Source organism: Phyllostomus discolor, chromosome 1 (assembly GCF_004126475.2).
Source record: "Phyllostomus discolor isolate MPI-MPIP mPhyDis1 chromosome 1, mPhyDis1.pri.v3, whole genome shotgun sequence".
NCBI classification, from domain to species: Eukaryota; Metazoa; Chordata; class Mammalia; order Chiroptera; family Phyllostomidae; genus Phyllostomus; species Phyllostomus discolor.
In genome coordinates, this window is record NC_040903.2 from 29,773,410 (window position 1) to 29,791,177 (window position 17,768).

Consider the following 17,768-nt stretch of genomic DNA (forward strand, 5'->3'; position numbering starts at 1 on the left):
TCCAAAACCCTCCCGAAAACCATGGGAGACAGCTCAGTACAGCATGCCCTCCGTTTTTCCTGCTCCTGCTTACAGCGGGGCAGCCTCTGCTGTGAAGGCCACTCCATTCCAGAGCCCAGCCCCTCACTCACAGCCTCTGTGTCCTGGGGCAGATTCTCAAGCTGCAGAAACTGACTGATTGCCAGTAGTTCAATTTTCCACCTAACCCCAGTCAGCTGCAGGCACCATGAGCAGGGCTGCGCAGTCCAATCAGGGGCCCGGCTGCGCCCTTGGCTGTTCAGGCACCCCAGACGTGTCTACCTGAGTGAGGAGAGGGCAGCAATGATGGGGTGGGGCATACCTTTTTTGCTTCAGTATGGAATATTTGATCTCCAGGGGAAAGGAGGTGAGAGCTGTAAGGTACCACCCCCAGCTGTAAAAAAGGTTAGGGCATATATTGCAGAATTCAAAGTTTCAATTAAAGGACAACCCATGTTTCTTATAAATATATAACTTTATATATTATATATATTTACAATATATACAGCATACAAATGTTTTGTAATGTAATACTAATGGCAGTCTTGAAAACAGATGTTTCCAAAATAAAAGACGGGTACTTATCCCAAGTGGTTCCTGGTTCCTACAGAACCCACATTCTAAACAGCGCCCCAGGCCCAGATTTCTGTAGAAGGTCGAGGGAAGAGACATGCTGGAACACGGCATGCTCTCACGCCCTTGCCCTTCCCGAATACCCTGGCCTCCCACTGGCAGCAGCTAACACGGCCCCCTGGCGGGCACGCGAGCCCTGCGGAATGGCTAAGAGTGCTTTCAATCAGCATCTCTAAGGCAGCGTCTCCTCAGTCTGGAAGATTCAGTCATGCAGCTAAGGATGGTCAAAAAGCAGATGCTTTAGGTGTTGTTACTTTATAAGTAAAACCATCTAGACATCCAAGTACTAAATAAATTAAGTTATCCACCAAGTGCCATTTCTTCCTTGTGCTTTGGAAGCTGAAAGCCACTGGTCACAACACTCCTTGTCTTCCAAAAGTGTCTTCGCACTCCACTAGTTCATCTATCGTGCGCAGCAAATCTTCAAAGGAAGGCCTTCCCTCTGGTTTCTACAATTAAAAATCAGAGAGAAGCTGTGGGTTCCAGAATCCATTCCAAAACTGACTTCCCAAACTTGGATAACAGCACACAGAGCCAGGCACTCGCTGCTTTGCGACTGGAACGCGCAGGCATCTCCCAGTGGGTCTCATCTATCCGGGGCCTACGGCCGCTAGACCAGGCTTCCCACTGACTGCCCTTGCGCCCCCACTCGAGAACCTGACAGAGCTCCTTACTGCCTGAAAACCAAGTGTGGCGAATTTGCCCATCCCCTACCTCCTTGCTACCTAATTTCATTTCCCGGAAAAACACTCACACGGGCTCTCTGCCCAATCAAATCAATCTCCACCCTCATGTATACACACCAAGTGCATCACTGCCTTCCTTGCCTTTGCTCATGCTGTCCTCTCTCCTCCTCGTGCCACTTCCTGGCCAGAAGGCCCCTGCCCATCCCAGTCAACACTCTGAGGGGGCACATAGCAAATGGCAGAGGGCAGGGGCTTCGGAGTCAGGCAGGACTCTGGTTCTCTGTGGCCGAGCGGCCCTGGGCGAGCACCGACTTCATGAGCCTCGGTATTCTCGTCCCCAGAGTGGTGCTAGTAATAGCACCTGCATCTCAAAGGGTTATTCTGAGAACTAAATCTAAAGCATTTAGCACAGTGGCTAGCACATAATCCCTGTGAGCTAATGTGATTATCTTCCATAATAATTATTATTATTATCTTTCAAAAGTCATTCTGGTGACATTTCAATATGCAGGGAAGGAAAACTTTCCAAGGAATGTGAGTAAAAGGACACGAGAAAGCTGAGGCTGGGAGAAAGAACACCTCTCTGGTGAAGGAGTGGTATTGCAACCATATGAGACGCCACCAAGAGAAGAGCCACTTTCCCAGGCTTCCTCCCTGAGTCTCTAACTCAAGCAACTGTGGCAGGACTCCCACTCGGGAGTGGGGCAGCCTGAATTCATTATCTTAATTATTAGCGTTTTCCACCTCTTCACATTCTCCTTCCCAGCACTGAGAACTGGGCCGAGACAGCTGGTTTCCTATAAAGAGTGTGAAATCGTGAAAGACACACACCAACTCACTAGGCTATAAAGGCTACACATTATTAATCTACCAAGCCCAGATCCATAAATGCTTAAGACATTTTTTTAAAGCACCCCCCAAATTCTATACCTCCTGCCAACACCTCAGCATCACTTCGTATATGTATTTGGAGGCCAATTTCGGCCTGTGGAGTCGGTGGCCGTGAGTAACCATGGTTACCACTTCATAGTTGGTGTTCTTCTCAAAGGGCATTCTGCCTTCAGTGAATACTTCCCACATTAGGACACCTGGAAAAGGGTGAGGATTACCAAACGATGAACCCACCTCCTCTTCAGCAGGGTTAGGTAAAAACGGGCCACGGGTCTTACCAAACGACCAGACATCCGACTTGCTGCTGAAGCGGCTGTAATTAAACACCTCAGGTGGACACCACTTCACAGGAAACTTAGCACCGGAAGAGCTTGTGTACTGATCGTCCAGGACGTACCTAGAGTGAGACACATCACAGGTTTACACCTCCGAGTTATGATCTGCCTTTGGTGCATGTTGTTTAATTTTTTCCCCCTTAGAATCAAAACACAGTCGACTGAAGTCCGGCGAGCATCCTGTTGAAGCTACATGTTTGCCTCGGCGGCCACACCTGTGACTTCCACCTCCGCCCCACTGAAGTACTGGAAATGGATGCACCGTGACATTACTGCCTGCACTTTCATTCTTGTTTGTTTTCCTCTTTTAATAGGCAATAGAGGCAGAATACAATAAAACAGCTTGCCAGCTTTTTTTTGTAAGCTGTTTTGCTACAAAGTTTTACCCAAAGGCCCCACACGTAAGACATCTAAAGCAAAGCTGCACTAAAGGAAGTGGTGAAAAGTGCTTGGAGACACACGTGCTTTTAGCCCCCACAATTCCACAGAGCACAGTTTAAAACTGCAGCAAATTAAAAAAAAGCAAATTGCAAAATGACATAGGTAAATGGTGGAGTATATATTTATAAACTATGCCATTGCTCCTAAACACACACACAGACACACACACACACACACACACACAGAAGTGTACATGCACACACGCAAAACAGTATTGGACAATTTTTCTATGGGAGCATACTTATAATATCCTTCCTAACAGGACTCACACAAACTGATATCACTGCCTATGTCTTGGGAGAATCTTTGATTAGACTGGTACATATGAGAACCTCAGCCCTTTTCATAATATGTTCAGTATGTATTTACAAGAGGAATATGTTTGTTATCTCATATGAACATACAAAGATAACTTCTAAAAGTTCCTTGGGAAAATATTCAAATCATCGCACAAACCTCCTTGGCTGTGCAGACAAAGATGGTGACCATGCCACCATGGGCTGGAGCAATTTGTTTGTCAGTCAGGGGAGTCTGAATTTAGTCTGAAATAACGAGTGTTTTAGAGGGGCTGATATGAAAGCACAGATTTCCTGAAAGCCAGCCGTATGAAGACTCGCCATGTAAAATTGAAGGACTGCCTGTCAGGTACAGAACATCTTTATACAAAGCAAACAAACAGCACTGACTGTCGGCAGTTCTGGTCCCGCTTCTGAGAGTAACACAGCTGTCTAACTCCGCCCCCCCCCCTCCCATCCTGAGTTTCCTTTGCAGCTGAACTTGACCTGCGTGACCTGGTCCTTGCCTCCCGTCATGATTGCTCTTTGTGCCGGCAGTGGGCCAGCCACCCTGGCTCCTTCCATTCCTTGCACGGGCTAAGCTTGTCCCAGATTTCAAACTTTTCTGTTTGCTATTTCTTCCACCTGGAATATTTTATCCTCAGGTTTTCACCAAACTGACTACTTTCTGCCTTTTTGGTTTCATTCAAATATCCCGGCCTCAGGTCTTCCAGAGTACTAGATAGAAAGTAACCACCCTCACCCCTACCTGACTCCATCACTCAGCGCCCACCCCGCCCCAGCCCCACGTTATCTCCATCATAGTGGCCAGCAAACTTTTTCTGTAAAAAGCCAGAGAGTAATAGTTTAGATCGTGCAGGCCAGAGGGTCTCCATCCCAACCCCTCCGCTCAGCCTTTGTGGGGTGAAAGCAGCCAGAGCCAGCACACGCTCGTGAGAGAAGCTGTGACCCAGGAACACCTTATTTGTGGATGTTGTCACTTGGGTTTCAGATGACTCTCACGTGTTATGTCCTTTAATGTTTCCCCAACCATTTAAAAACGTGAAAACCGCTGTCAGCTCGCAGGCCATACAAAAAGGGATGGGTCAGATTTGCCCTGGACGACACAGTAGCTGGCCCCTGCTCCGTCACACCACTATGTTCCCCCCGTTTCCCGGTCTCAGGTTCTATGTTTCACCCTCCTCTTGAAGATAAGCTGCATGTGGGCAGGGCCTCTCTGCTACGGTGCAGTCTAACATTGTGCCTGGAACCTAGTAGGCACCTAATTTCTTGTAGATGGATGTACGGATGAATGAATGGACAGAGGGAAAGAAGGATACTCTAAAGGACAAATTAAAATGTCAAAAATTAAGCAAATAAAAACATTACAGATTTGGGTATTCTAAGAACTTTATCCCCAAACAGATTTCTGTGAAAACAAAAGATTCTAGACATCTAGTCCACCCCAGGGAGAAAAGAAAGTACTATGTTTAACAGGCTATATCACCACCTAGTGGAGAGAGTTATTAACAACAATTAACACAGAACATATTTGGGGGGTTTTTTGTTTTGTTTTGTTTTGTTTTTTAAGATTTTATTTACTTATTTTTTGGAGAGGGAAGGGAGGGAGAAAGAGAGACAGAGAGAAACATCAATGTGCAGTTGCTGGGGGTCATGGCCTGCAACCCAGGCATGTACCCTGACTGGGAATCGAACCTGCGACACTTTGGTTCGCAGCCCGCGCTCAATCCACTGAGCTACGCCAGCCAGGCATACTTGTTTATTTTAAAGAATCTGTCTCAGAACAGCTAGCTAACAAGTTGCCTCTCTGCTTCCTTAGTGTAGATTATTCCCATGCTTATTCACTCTACAAGCTAATGGGAATATCCCATAATAAAGCAGTAAGCAGTCATAACTTCTCAACAACTGGTTTACCCAAGAAAAAGTCGAAGCTAACTAACAGTAATGGATACAGTCAGCAAAGACATCTTCCAAAATATAAATAATTTATTACCTTATACCAAAAAGACTAAGAAGCAGAAAATCAAGTAGTTCCTCTATAAAAAATTATGGGTACTGCTCATATTTTGTTAATATAACAGAACGTGTGATTTCAAAACTGTTCTTACATAGGCTTCGAGGAAGATGCTGACATGCTGAACTGCAAAGAAAATGTCAGGCTCTCTGCACGTCCAAGGGAAAGGTCACAGACTCTTCTTACTAGTTTAACCCAAAGCTGATAGAAAATGCTCACACACACTCAGACTTACCTGGCCATTCCAAAGTCAGATACCTTCACCACTCCCGCCTCATTTACTAGACAATTTCTGGCAGCCTGGGAAACAACATCATAATTGTATATTAATTACAAAGTTTCACAATAAAAGTAGAAAAATACAAGTTCTGTTCATGTTAAATTCAGTGTGCCCCAGCCAACACCTGTAGAGAGTGGGCGTTCAAGAACTGCTTGTGCACCTGTGGAAATGTCTCCAACACACAGCAGCCTCCAAACACCTCGGGCTTGAGCTGCATGGGCCCACTTACACGGGACACACAGTACATATGACATAAAGCCAGTGTTAATGGACTGTGTATGCTATTGGTAAGGCTTCCAGTCAACGGCAGGCTATTAGTAGCTAAGATTTTAGGTAGCCAAAACCTGTGTATTTTAGTTATACACAGGTTTTCGACGGTGTAGGAGTGGACTCCCTAACCCCCGTGTGGTTCAAGGGTCAACTGTGCACACAAGCATGAACCTGGGTTCTTCCGCCCCCCTACAGAAAGGGAAAAAATATCTGCAAGCCAAATATCTGATAAAGGGTTAATATATAAAATATGTAAGGAACTCATACAACTCAATAGCAAAAAAATTCCTATTTAAATTTAAAATTTGCTAAGAGAACAGAACTAGGCACTCACCACCACACAAAGAGGTAGCTACGTAGGAAAGTGAGTAGACCTTCAAATACAGGGATACTAAACAGCACATTTCTCAACAACCAGTGGGTCAAAAAAGAAATCAAAAGAGAAATTAAAAATTACCTCAAAACAAATGAAAATACAACATATCAAATTCTGTACAATGAAACAAAAGCAGTTCTGGGGAAAGTTTCATGTTGTAAGCACATATATTAAAAAATCAGAAAGACCTAAAATATACAGCTTCATTTTACATTTCAAGGAATTAAAAAGAGGAACAAATAAGTCCCCGGTTAGCAGAAGGAAGGAAATAATAAAAATCAGAGCAGAAATAAATGAACTAAGGGCCAGAAAAACTGTAGAAAGGGCCAATAAAAATAAAAAGCTGTTTTTTAAAAAAAGGTAAAACTGACAAACCTTTAGCTAAGAAAAAAAGAAGACAAATAAAATTAGAAATAAATGAGACAATTTAACTGATTTACAGAAAAACAAAAATTATGAGAGACTACTATGAACAGTTAAATGCCAACAAATTACATAACCTAGAAAAAATGGATACACTTCTAGAAACACACAACCCGCCAAGAGCGGATCAGGAAACAGTGCGAACGGGCCGACAGCGAGGCAGGAAGCAGACAGTCAATGATCCCCAAACTCCAAACACGGAAAACTGCAGAGCAAACGTCAGTGGTGAGTTCTACCAAACATTTAAAGAAGAATTAACACCAATCCTACTCAAACTCTTCCAAAATACTGAGGAAGAGGGAACACTTCCTAATTCATTCTAAAGCCAGCATGACCTTGATAGGAAAACCAGATACAGGTATCACAAGAAAACCATAGATCAATATCCCTGATAAATACAGACGCCAAAATTCTCAACAAAACATTAGCAAACAAAATTCATGAATGGATTATGAGGGTTATACACTAGGACTACGTCAGGTTTATTACTGGGATGCAAGGATGGTTCAATATATGCAAACCAGTAAGTGTAATTTATCACATCGATAAAAAATAAAGATCACATGATCATCTAAACAGGAACGGAAACGGAACAGGAACGGAAGCATTCAACAAAATACACAACATTCTTTTATGATAAACACCCTTAAGAAACTGACTATCAAAGGAAAATACCCCAACATCATAGAGGCCACATATGATAAACCCACTGCTAACATTATGATTAATGGAGGAAAAACTGAAACGGTGTCTTCTGAGATCAGGCACAAGGCAAGGCTGCCCACTCTTACCACCTCTAATCCACGGAGAACTGAAAGTCTTAGCTAAGAGCAATTAGGCAAGACAAAGAAATGAAAGGCATCCAAATTGGAAAGGAAAAAATAAAATTGTCACCATTTGCTGACAATACGATCTTACACACAGAGAATCCCAGAGTCAATCAACAAACTTGAAATTAACCAGTAACATGGCAGGAGTGGCATTCCTTTACACAATGAGGAAGCATCAGAAAAGGAAGTAAAGAAAACTATCCCATTCACATAGCATCAAAGCCGGTAACATATGAATACATTTAACCAAGAAGTGGAAGATCTGCACAGTGAAAACTACAAGCCTTTGCTGAAAAAAATCAAAGAAGACACAAACAGTGGAAAATGGAAAGATCCTGTATTCACAGATCAGAAGAAAAAAATACTGTTGAAATGTCATATCACCCAAAGCACCTACAAATTCAGTTCAACCCCCATCAAAATACCAAAGGCATTCTTCACAGAAATAGAAAAAACAATCCTAAGTGTGTGTGGAACCACAAAGGACCCTGAATAGCCAAAGCAATCCTAAGAAAAAAAGAACAAAGCTGGAGGAATCACACCTGTGATTCCAACCTATACTACAAAGCCATAGTAATGAAAACAGTGTGGCACTGGCATAAATAGACCGATGGAACAGGGAGAGAACCCAGAAGTAAATCCTAGCATTTACAGTCAACTAATATTCCACAAGGAAGCCAAGAACACTCAATGAGGGAAGAATAGTCTTTTCAACACATGATGTTGGGAAAACTGGAGAAACACATGCAGGACAGTGAAACTGAACCCCTATCTCACATTAACTCAAAATGGGTCAAAGGTTCAAGTATAAGACCTGATACCATAAAACTACTGGAAGAAAATGTAGGAAAGAAACCCATTGATACTGGTCTCAGCAATGATTTTTTTGGACATACCACCAAAAGTACAAACAACAAAAGCAAAATCAGCAAACTGGACTACATCAAACTCAAGAGCTTTTGCACTGCAAAAGAAATAATCAACAAAATGGAACAACAACCTATACCAAGAGAAAAAAATTTCACAAACCATGTGTCAGATAAGGGGTTAACACCCAGAATATATAAACAACTAATGCTACTTAACAAAAAACAACAAACCAATTTAAAAATGGGCAGAAGAACTAATTAGATATTTTTCCAAAGACATCAGAATGGCCCACAGGAAGATGAAAAGATGTTCAACATCCACGAATCATCAGGGAAATGCAAATCAAAACCACCATGAGATACCTCTGCACACCTGTTTAAACAGCCATCACCAGGAAGATGAGAGACAACAGGTGCCGGCAAGGATGTGGTGAAATGGGAACCCCTGTGCATGTAAATTAATGGGAATTTGAATTAGTCCAACCACTAAGGAAAACAATATGGAGGTTCCCTAAAAATTAAAAATAGATCTACTGTATGATCTAGCAATTCCACTTTTGGGAATCTATCCAAAGGAAATGAAAACAGGATTTTTGAGGAGACACAGACACGGCCAGGTTTATCGCAGCATCATTCACAATAGCCAAGACACGGAAACAACCTGAACACTCATCAGTGGGTGAACAGATTAAAAAGATGTGGTATATATACACAATGAATATTATTCAGCCATGAGAAAGAAAGACATCCTGCTGTTAGTGACAACAGGAGTGGACCTTTAGCACATAAGACAGAGAAAGACAAGTACCGTGTGACGTCACTTACAAGTGAAATCTAAGAAAAGAGTCAAAGTGAAAAAACAAAAAACAGAGGATAAAATGATGGTTGCAGGGGATGGGGCACTGATGGTTCTACCAACATGCTCAAAACAGACATATTTGGGGAGAAGACACAGGAAAGAAAACGGAAAGAAAAGAAAGGGGAAAGAGGGTGAAAGAGTGAGAGAAAAGAAAAATTAAGTGTCTCCATCGCAATAATTTAGTCACTATTAGAAGATATGCTTTTTCTGATATTTTGAAGAATTAACAAAGGGTTTCCATCTTTTCTCAGGGATCTGAGAGATAAAGAAAATTTAAAAAAGATTTCTGTTACATAGCTTTTGCTGATAGTGTATGAGGTAGAAAAAAAGTTTAGGATTTAGTAGTTAAAAAATGAGTCAAGCTTAACTTTCTCATTTACCACTATATGCAAGTCATTTCATGTCTCTAAAGCTTAATTTTCTTATCTGCAAAATAATGCTGACCCGGAAGACTGTCACGACTGGCTGTTTCATGAGATTCCTCTGGAGGTCCAAGAATCTATGCGTGATAGCTTGCTGGGACACATGACCTATGCAGTTATGTATTATTCATACCATTGCCTGTGCAATCATGTATTAGACTTAAAGAAATCTTTCTGTTAAAACTGTGGCACAAGTCAAACCTACCAAGCTTAAAAATAATAGTGAAATAATGTTCAGAACAAAAATTGGGTATTAACACATCATTGATCATTTGCCCACCCAGTGTCACCATTTGGCCAATGAGTGGGAATGCGGGCGGTTTGTAATTTACCAGGTCTCTGTGGATGAAGCTGTTCCTCTCCAGGTACTCCATCCCTTCACACACATCTTGACACATGCTCAGCAGCACATCTCTGTTAAAGTGACCTTGCCTCTGTCGGAGGAAATTCAGAAGGCAGCCCTTTTCCATGAACTCGGTAACGATGTAAATTGGTCTCTGCTGGGTGCACACACCATAAAGCTGCACTAACTTCGGGTGTGTCAGTTTCCTGGGAGAGAAGTCGTGCACACACACAGTCACTACAGGGAAGGAAGCCGTCAGAGGCTACTGTCGGTGAGGGGGTACTTGGTAATGCAGAAAGGGGAACCCGAAAGAACACAGTAACTTACATCATCACTTTAGCTTCTTCTATAAAATCTTCCTCACACATCGCGCCTTCCCGGATAGCTTTGATTGCTACTTTGTACTGCGCTCGCCACTTGCCAAGCCTCACCACTCCAAACAGTCCACTCCCCAATTCCCTCATGAAGGTCAGCTCCGAAGGGTTGATCTCCCATTTTTCTGTGAGACAGAGGGGGAGAGTGACAACATGTAATAAGGAGAAAGCAACATGAATCAGTGGGAAACAAAGAATCAGAACCCAAGTCAGCCTCACAGCACAGGGCAACACAATGACTGGTGAAGCAGCAAATGTGCAGCCTGCCTCTACACTGCATGCAAATGGTGGCTTTCCACCCTCTGGGGAGGAGGCACCCACACACCCTTTCTAAGCTGTCACAGTACACACACACACACCCTTTCTAAGCTGTCACAGTACATACACACACACCCTTTCTAAGCTGTCACAGTACAGTCGTCCCTTGCTGTATCACAGTTCACTTATTGCAGAGCTGTGATACAGCGAGGGACGACTGTATACTTCGCTGGTGAGAACCCATATAGAATTTTATATGTTGTCAAAATTACGTAGGTTTAAGAGTGTAGAAAGTGTTTAAGAGCATATGACATGTTTGTAAGAGTGTGGGAAAGGTTTATAGGAGTGTGGTAAGGGTTTATAAAGCCTTAAAATATATATAAATAATAAAATTAACACCGCTATTTCATGGATTTTCACCTATCGCGGGGGTCTCTGGAACGTAACTCCTGCACTAGGTGAGGGATTGCTGTACAAGCAGTGAACTGCAGAAGATGCTGCACAACAGGTTAGTAACAGAGCTTGAAAGTTAAAGGTATTCGAAAAACATTCCTCCTTTACCACCCTTTCCCCTCAGTCTTTGTGGTTGTTTTGTTTCCAATTCCAGCCAGTCAGAAATAATCTAACCTGCTGTTTAGAAGGTTTTTGCCAGAAGCAACAAAGACAATCCAATTGAATGCCTTATCAACTACCACCATCCTTACTTTCCTGTGAGTAACCAAGAAAGCCAGTGAGAACCAGAAAAGGCTTTGATTCATTTTAGCTGTAACATGGTAATCCTGGAGTTTCACTGACAGAGGGTTTCTGCTGAATTATGAACGTGATAAAAACAGAAAACCTAGAGCTACTACGGCTATGAGTATAATCATCCAAAATCTCATACTAGAAAACTTATAAAAACAGTTCCACTACACGGAATTCTACACATCTAAACTGGCCTTGTGATAAAGGATTCTTTCCAAAGAAAACTCGCCAGCACGAGGACAGAAGGAGTTACCGTAGCTGAATCCCGCCGTGGTTGGTGCGTTCTTCCCCTTTGTGCTAACCGGGTACCGAAGCCGCGTGACAAGTCCTAGAAATCAAAGAAAGTATTGCAGTCAAGTTCATCCTTAATCATTCCACATGGTGAAGTGTGTAACTAGAAACTCACAATCCATTCGTTTATTCGCTTAGTGCCCATCCTCTGTGCGCACATACAGCTCAGTGCTGTGCACAGGCAAAAAAGAGAAAGAGAGAAGGCAAGAAGGAAGAAGGTGATCCTATTATTTCATATTTTATGGAGCATAAAAATTTAAATATATACATGTATATACTTTTATTCATTCAATAAATACTTTCTTTAAACACCACAGTGTTTATCAGGCACCACGCTAGCATATTCTCTTCTCACACATTTCCAAGCACATCAAAAGGTTTCTAACAGTTATATCAATTATTATTTCATGTTCTTTTCTAACGTGCTATCTGAACTATGAGAGGGAACTGCAGTAATCTAATAACAATTGACTGATCTGACATAACAATATTAGGAATCTTAGCATAAAAATCAGGCTCCAACCCTGGCTGGTGTGGCTCAGTGGACTGAGTGCTGGCCTGTGAACCAAAGGGTTGCAGTTCGATTCCCAGTCAGGGCACATGCCTGGGCTGTGGGCCAAGTGCCTGGTTGTGGGGTGTACAAGAGGCAACCACACATTGATGTTTCTCTCCCTCTCCTTCTTCCTCCCTTCCCCTCTCGCTAGAAATAAACAAATTAATTTTTTTTTAATCTGGCTCTAAAATACCAACGACTGGGAAAACCAACTTCTGGAAATCAGTGAGGAACATTAAATCCTTGAGTCTAAATTGCCACAACACTGAATAAGAAGAAATGGCAGGTATCTTTCTCATGAACACCCGTGGCACTCGGTATTTCCTCTGTCACAGCGTATCTCATCCTGGCTTAATATTGTGATGCGCTTCTCTGCCTCCCCTGCCAGACGGTAAGACCTGGGAGAGACAGAATCAATGACTATCTGGACCACTGCAGCCTCCCCCGAACCCGGCCCAGTTCCTGGCAAGCACTAGGCACTGCGCACGACTTCGTTAGGTGAACGAACTGAGATCACGGTGAAAGAAATAGTGGAATGCAAACACTGAAAAAGAAAATCACAGAAAAGGACCTAAGAAAATGTCCTTTGGCAGAATAAATTAATAGGAAACAAGATCCTCAAATGTTAAACATAAAGTTACCATATAGCCCAGCAAATCCTTTCCTAGGTAAGCACCAAAGAGAAACAAAAGATATTCCCATGCCAAGATTTATACACAAATATTCATAGCAGCATTACTCATAATAGCCAAAATGGGGCAACGACCCAAATGTGCATGAACTGATGAATGAAAACAAGATGGATAAACAAAGTCCACACAATGGCTTACTGTTCATCAAATCAGGAATGGAGCAGCGATACAGGCTACAATGTAGACTAATGTCAAAATCACTGTGGTAGGTCAGAAACGCTCGCCACAGCAGGGCACTCACTGTCTGGTCCTATGTACATGAAATGTCCGGAAAAGGCAGATCCACAGAGACACAGAGGAGGGGAGCAGTTGCCTGGGGCTGGCTGCTAAAGAGCTATAAGACTTCTTTTTGGGAGGATGAAAGTGTTCTTAGATTATGGTGAGAGCTGGCACAACTCTGTAAATATATTAGTGGCCACTGAATTGTACACTTTATTCTTTTTCAAGAATTTATTTATTTTTAGACAGGGGGAAGGGAGGGAAAAAGAGAAAAAGAAAAATATTACTGTGTAGTTGTCTTTCATGCACCCCCTACTGGGGACCTGGCCCACAACCCAGGTATGTGACCTGACTGGGAATTGAACTGGTGACCCATTGGTTCACAGGCTGGTACTTAATCCACTGAGCCACACTAGACAGGGCTGAACCATATACTTTACATGAGTAAACTTTATGCTGTATACATTCTATCTCAATAACTGTGCCAGTCATTATCTGAGAAAAGTGAACAGAGTCACAAATAGCAACAACCTCTGCAAAAGGTACATTTGATAAAAATCTCAGAAGTTAATTTTCCATCAGCTGGGTTAGACACTTGGCTATCCCCTGCTCACTTACATCTTTGAAGTCAAAGACTAGAAATCTTTCCTGTCTTACCCTTCAAGGGGCACAAATGTGGTTTCTGTTTTGTTGGCGGTGTCTGGTTTGTTCCCACTCTGCTGGGAAGTGCGGCAGAGCTCCGGGAAGACAGACGCCCTGCTGGGTCACCATCACTCTCGTCTTTGGAAGCCTACAGCCTAAGCCCAAACCCTGGGCCCGTCTGGCAGCTTTATGACAACTCTGACATGGACACATCTTAGATCAGGGGCGTCAAACTCATTTTCACGGGGGGCCACATCAGCCTCAAGGCTGCCTTCAAAGGGCCAATTGTGATTTTAGGACTGTGTAAGTGTAACTACTCCTTAACAGTTAAGTGAGAGCTTGGTGCTGCCACCGTGTAGAAACAAGGTGCCGGGCCGGATACAACAATCATGGAGGGCTAGATTCAGCCTGCAGGGCTTGGGTTTGCCACCTGTGACTTAGATTTTAGTTTATTACTGTTAAAGGGAAAAAAATATTCGATGACACTTTCAGAGATGGTAAGGCAGGCATCATTCGGGACCACTATGATAGATGGGATTTTAGAATGGGGTAGGGAGGCCGAACATAACGTGGGCAAGTAGGATTTATAGTCAAGGAACAGGGTGGAGGTCAGGGGATGGACAATCACTAAGAGGGACGTCAGAGGTCAGGGAAGTGGGCAGTTTCAGCTAAACCAACTCGATAGGATCCTTGCTGAAGACAAGCCCGGGTGACCAGACCTCACTCAGGTGCTGGTGGGCGCTGAGGAGCATGATGAGACATTGAGGGCGATCAGACATCAGATGTTGCAGGGAGAGGGTGCTGGTTAAACTGACTTAGCAGGGCTTCTGCTGCAACTGACTTTTACAACAAAGTGCTCAGCTGGCCTGTGGTTCAGGAGCCTGATGGGAAAGTCTGGTCAAGCAAAGAATCTTGCTCAGCAGCAAGGATATAAACCCCAGCAATGTGGCATTTACCCCTAGGACAAGAAGAACTCTTGTCCTAAGGTCCAGGCAGAGCTTCTCATGAGATTTGATACTATTCCTGATTTTTCTTTATATCTAGCACTTCCCAAATATGCAATAATTCTAAATCAAACCCATTCTACAACTAACTACAAAATATAACTGCTCAAGGAAGAATCCATCACAATGAGTCTGATCATTCTAATCACTACCTTATATTTGAAATAGGTTTGAACAGCTCACTTACCTGCTGCATTGTGCTTATGATACTCAACAATCTCAGGGATGGAACCAAATGCATGTTTTTCTGACAGATAATACTTCTTGGGGGTGGTGGTTGTTTCCTTTATGTGATAATGCCTGAAGCCTGATGAGCCTTCTCTACAACAAAAATCAAAATGTGTAAGAACCAAGTTGCAATGATGTAGTTTCCCTCTGAAGACATTTCCACCAGGCCACCACAGGGTCCCTACAGGGCCCCTTCCATTTGCTGCACAAGTTTCATTTCTCCCCACAGTCATTAGCTTTGCTTTTCTCATTGAAAGGTGGACATTTTTAAAGTGGTCGCTGGTAACACCCTTGGCCCGTTGCCTGAGGCTGTGAAAGAGAACATTCACCAATAGCTGCAAGTCTTACAACAGCTCGTGGCTGGCCACTGCTTAGTCCCTGCCGTTGGTGTAAATTTGCAAATGTTTAGAGAATTTACACCCCTAAAACTGAATAAACTAGATGTATAAAAAAATATGTAGAATCTATTTTAGATATTTTTCTAGAACACAGATCTTCTGGAGTCATCTCTTGCTTAAAAATCTGTTAAAGAGAACTCCTATTACTCTTAAGATAAAGCTCAGACTCCTTGACATTGACACAACCTAGTCACTACTTACATTTCTCCGGCCTCTCTCTCCTCCCCTCACCCCACCCCTCCCATCGTGAGTTCCTGGAACTCCCCATAGGCCCCCTCACTCTGTGGCCCAGGCAGTTTCCAGGGTATGAAACATTCTTTCCACTCCCTCCAACTTTGCCCGCCTCATCTGTCCTGTCTCAGCTTGAATGTCACTAGACAACGTTAATGACTAACTCAGATGCGCCTGGGCTATGCGCCCCATTTCCCCATCACCCTCCCCAACACACACTCGGCCCTCCCAGCACAGCACTTCCTCACAGACTTCCCTAACTCACTGTTTGCTTTCCCGAAGCCCCCACTAAGCTACTGGAGGGCACGGTCTGTCCACTTTGCCATCTGTAGTGCTTAACTCGGTGCACAGAGTTACTGTTAGCACATTCGTTCAATGTGCTAACATTCCTAAAGCCATTCTCAACAAATATATATATATATATATGACTATGAGGAAAACTATTGAAATATGAATATAAAAAATAGTGCATACTTTAAAAATCAAGTTCAGGTTTTCTTTGCTAATGCTGAAATGCAGCATATTTTTTTTTAAATTAGGAATCCATACAAACTATATAGGAACTTCATATAAAAACTATAAATTTAAAAAAAAGAAAGGGAGAGAGATTACTTACCCTCCAAACTTTGTATAAAGGGAGACTGTGTACATGCCCGGTTGACTGGAATCCCTCACCATAAAACCACCTTCTTTATCCTAAAATCCAAGTTAACAAAATTGTTTCAATTCCCTAACAAATATCACTGCCATGGAGAAGATTCAAGAACCCAGTCCTAAGACTTTCTGGTCATTATCCTCTACCTAGAGAATCTGCTTTAGAGACGCACAATTTGGCAGTGGGGTTCATCCCCATGACCCTCCACCTGGTACCGCTGGGCCGTGGGATTAACGAAAGCACACGCACAACCCTCCCAGCCCGCCACAAATCTTCACGCCTGGAGCACGAGACACTTCAACAAGACAGTCTCTCGGGGCCCTTTCACAACTAGGAGACCAGGTTCTGCAGGTCCGTTACGTCCTAGACATGGGGGAAATGGATACTGAAATGTATTTCTTCATGATCGGGTTTCACTTCATACATTCTTATTATTTGATAAGCTTTGATCCTGACCCAGCTACATCTTCTATCCAAATAGCATTTTTCCTACAAATACCTCAGTGCTCTTTACAGGAATGCTTTGAAAATCCTTAATTCCCCTGGAAATCACTGTTAAATATCATTCTTTACAAAAGGAGAGATGGAGGCACAAGTAACTTGAGCAGAGAAAACCAAAAAGCAGAGCCAACATAAATCACTAACGGGTGAATCCTCGTCCGGCACAGCCAGACATCAAGAAGCAGAAGCCTGGAACCTGCAGTAGTAGCTCTCCGCCGAGAGCACCGGCCAGTGGCCGCCCTGACACTGCTGTAAGGTGTGAGTATGCTTCTCAGTTGAAAAATAAAATAAATTTTATCCTTATTCATAGAAAACACATTGGAATTAAATAAAACCCTACAAACAAATCTGATGAGAACAATTAGGGACAATGACATACAGTTAATCAATCACTAGAAAGTATGATAGCTGCCATATATTTATTGAGAACTTATTCTGTGCTATCATGTTCTAATCTGTGGGTTTACATGTTTTGGGGGAGCTATAAGATGCACTCCCCCCAAATTTGGGAGGAAAGGGGGGTGTATCTTATAATCTGAATGTAGCCTACCTGGCTCACTGAGGAGGGGGGGACAGCCTATGTTATTCATGTTATTAAATATTTTTTGCTTCAAAATTTTTTTCCTATTTTTCTCCCCTAAAACTTAGGTGCATCTTATGGTCCAGTGTATCTTACAGTCTGGAATATTCGGTACTTAATCCTCAAAATGGTCCTATGAGGTAGGCACCACGGTTATCCTGTTTTACTTCACAGACAAGGAAGTGAGGCCCAGAAAGGTTGGGTAACTGGCCCCAGGCCACACAGCTAGTAAGAGTCAGAGCCATGATTTTAGCCCCCAGGTCTAGCCACCTACTCCCCTAGAACTGCCACCCATCGTAGGTCACCAGGGAGAAGCGTAAGAATCCTGTGTGGGAGGCACATGGGTTTGTGTCACTGGAATCACGCAAAGTCACCGGCTGTTGCTCTCTCAACATAAACCACAGAAACGCGT

The 17,768-nt window shown here is 43.0% G+C and overlaps 1 protein-coding gene across 3 annotated transcripts in view; it reads right to left on the reverse strand.

The window, feature by feature from the left end:
* Nucleotides 1-819: 819 nt before the first annotated feature.
* Nucleotides 820-17,768, reverse strand: part of TEC (tec protein tyrosine kinase) — a 111,428-nt gene continuing 94,479 nt past the window's right edge. For all 3 annotated transcript variants that reach the window (XM_036020228.1, XM_036020231.1, XM_028508059.2), the window contains 9 exons: nucleotides 16,237-16,316; nucleotides 14,951-15,084; nucleotides 11,616-11,690; nucleotides 10,314-10,485; nucleotides 9,976-10,192; nucleotides 5,550-5,614; nucleotides 2,507-2,625; nucleotides 2,268-2,425; nucleotides 820-1,100 (listed from right to left, as the gene is read on the reverse strand). In XM_036020228.1, coding sequence (XP_035876121.1) covers nucleotides 1,005-1,100; nucleotides 2,268-2,425; nucleotides 2,507-2,625; nucleotides 5,550-5,614; nucleotides 9,976-10,192; nucleotides 10,314-10,485; nucleotides 11,616-11,690; nucleotides 14,951-15,084; nucleotides 16,237-16,316 — 1,116 coding nt within the window. In that variant the 3' untranslated portion in view covers nucleotides 820-1,004. The remainder of the gene's footprint in view (nucleotides 1,101-2,267; nucleotides 2,426-2,506; nucleotides 2,626-5,549; nucleotides 5,615-9,975; nucleotides 10,193-10,313; nucleotides 10,486-11,615; nucleotides 11,691-14,950; nucleotides 15,085-16,236; nucleotides 16,317-17,768) is intronic.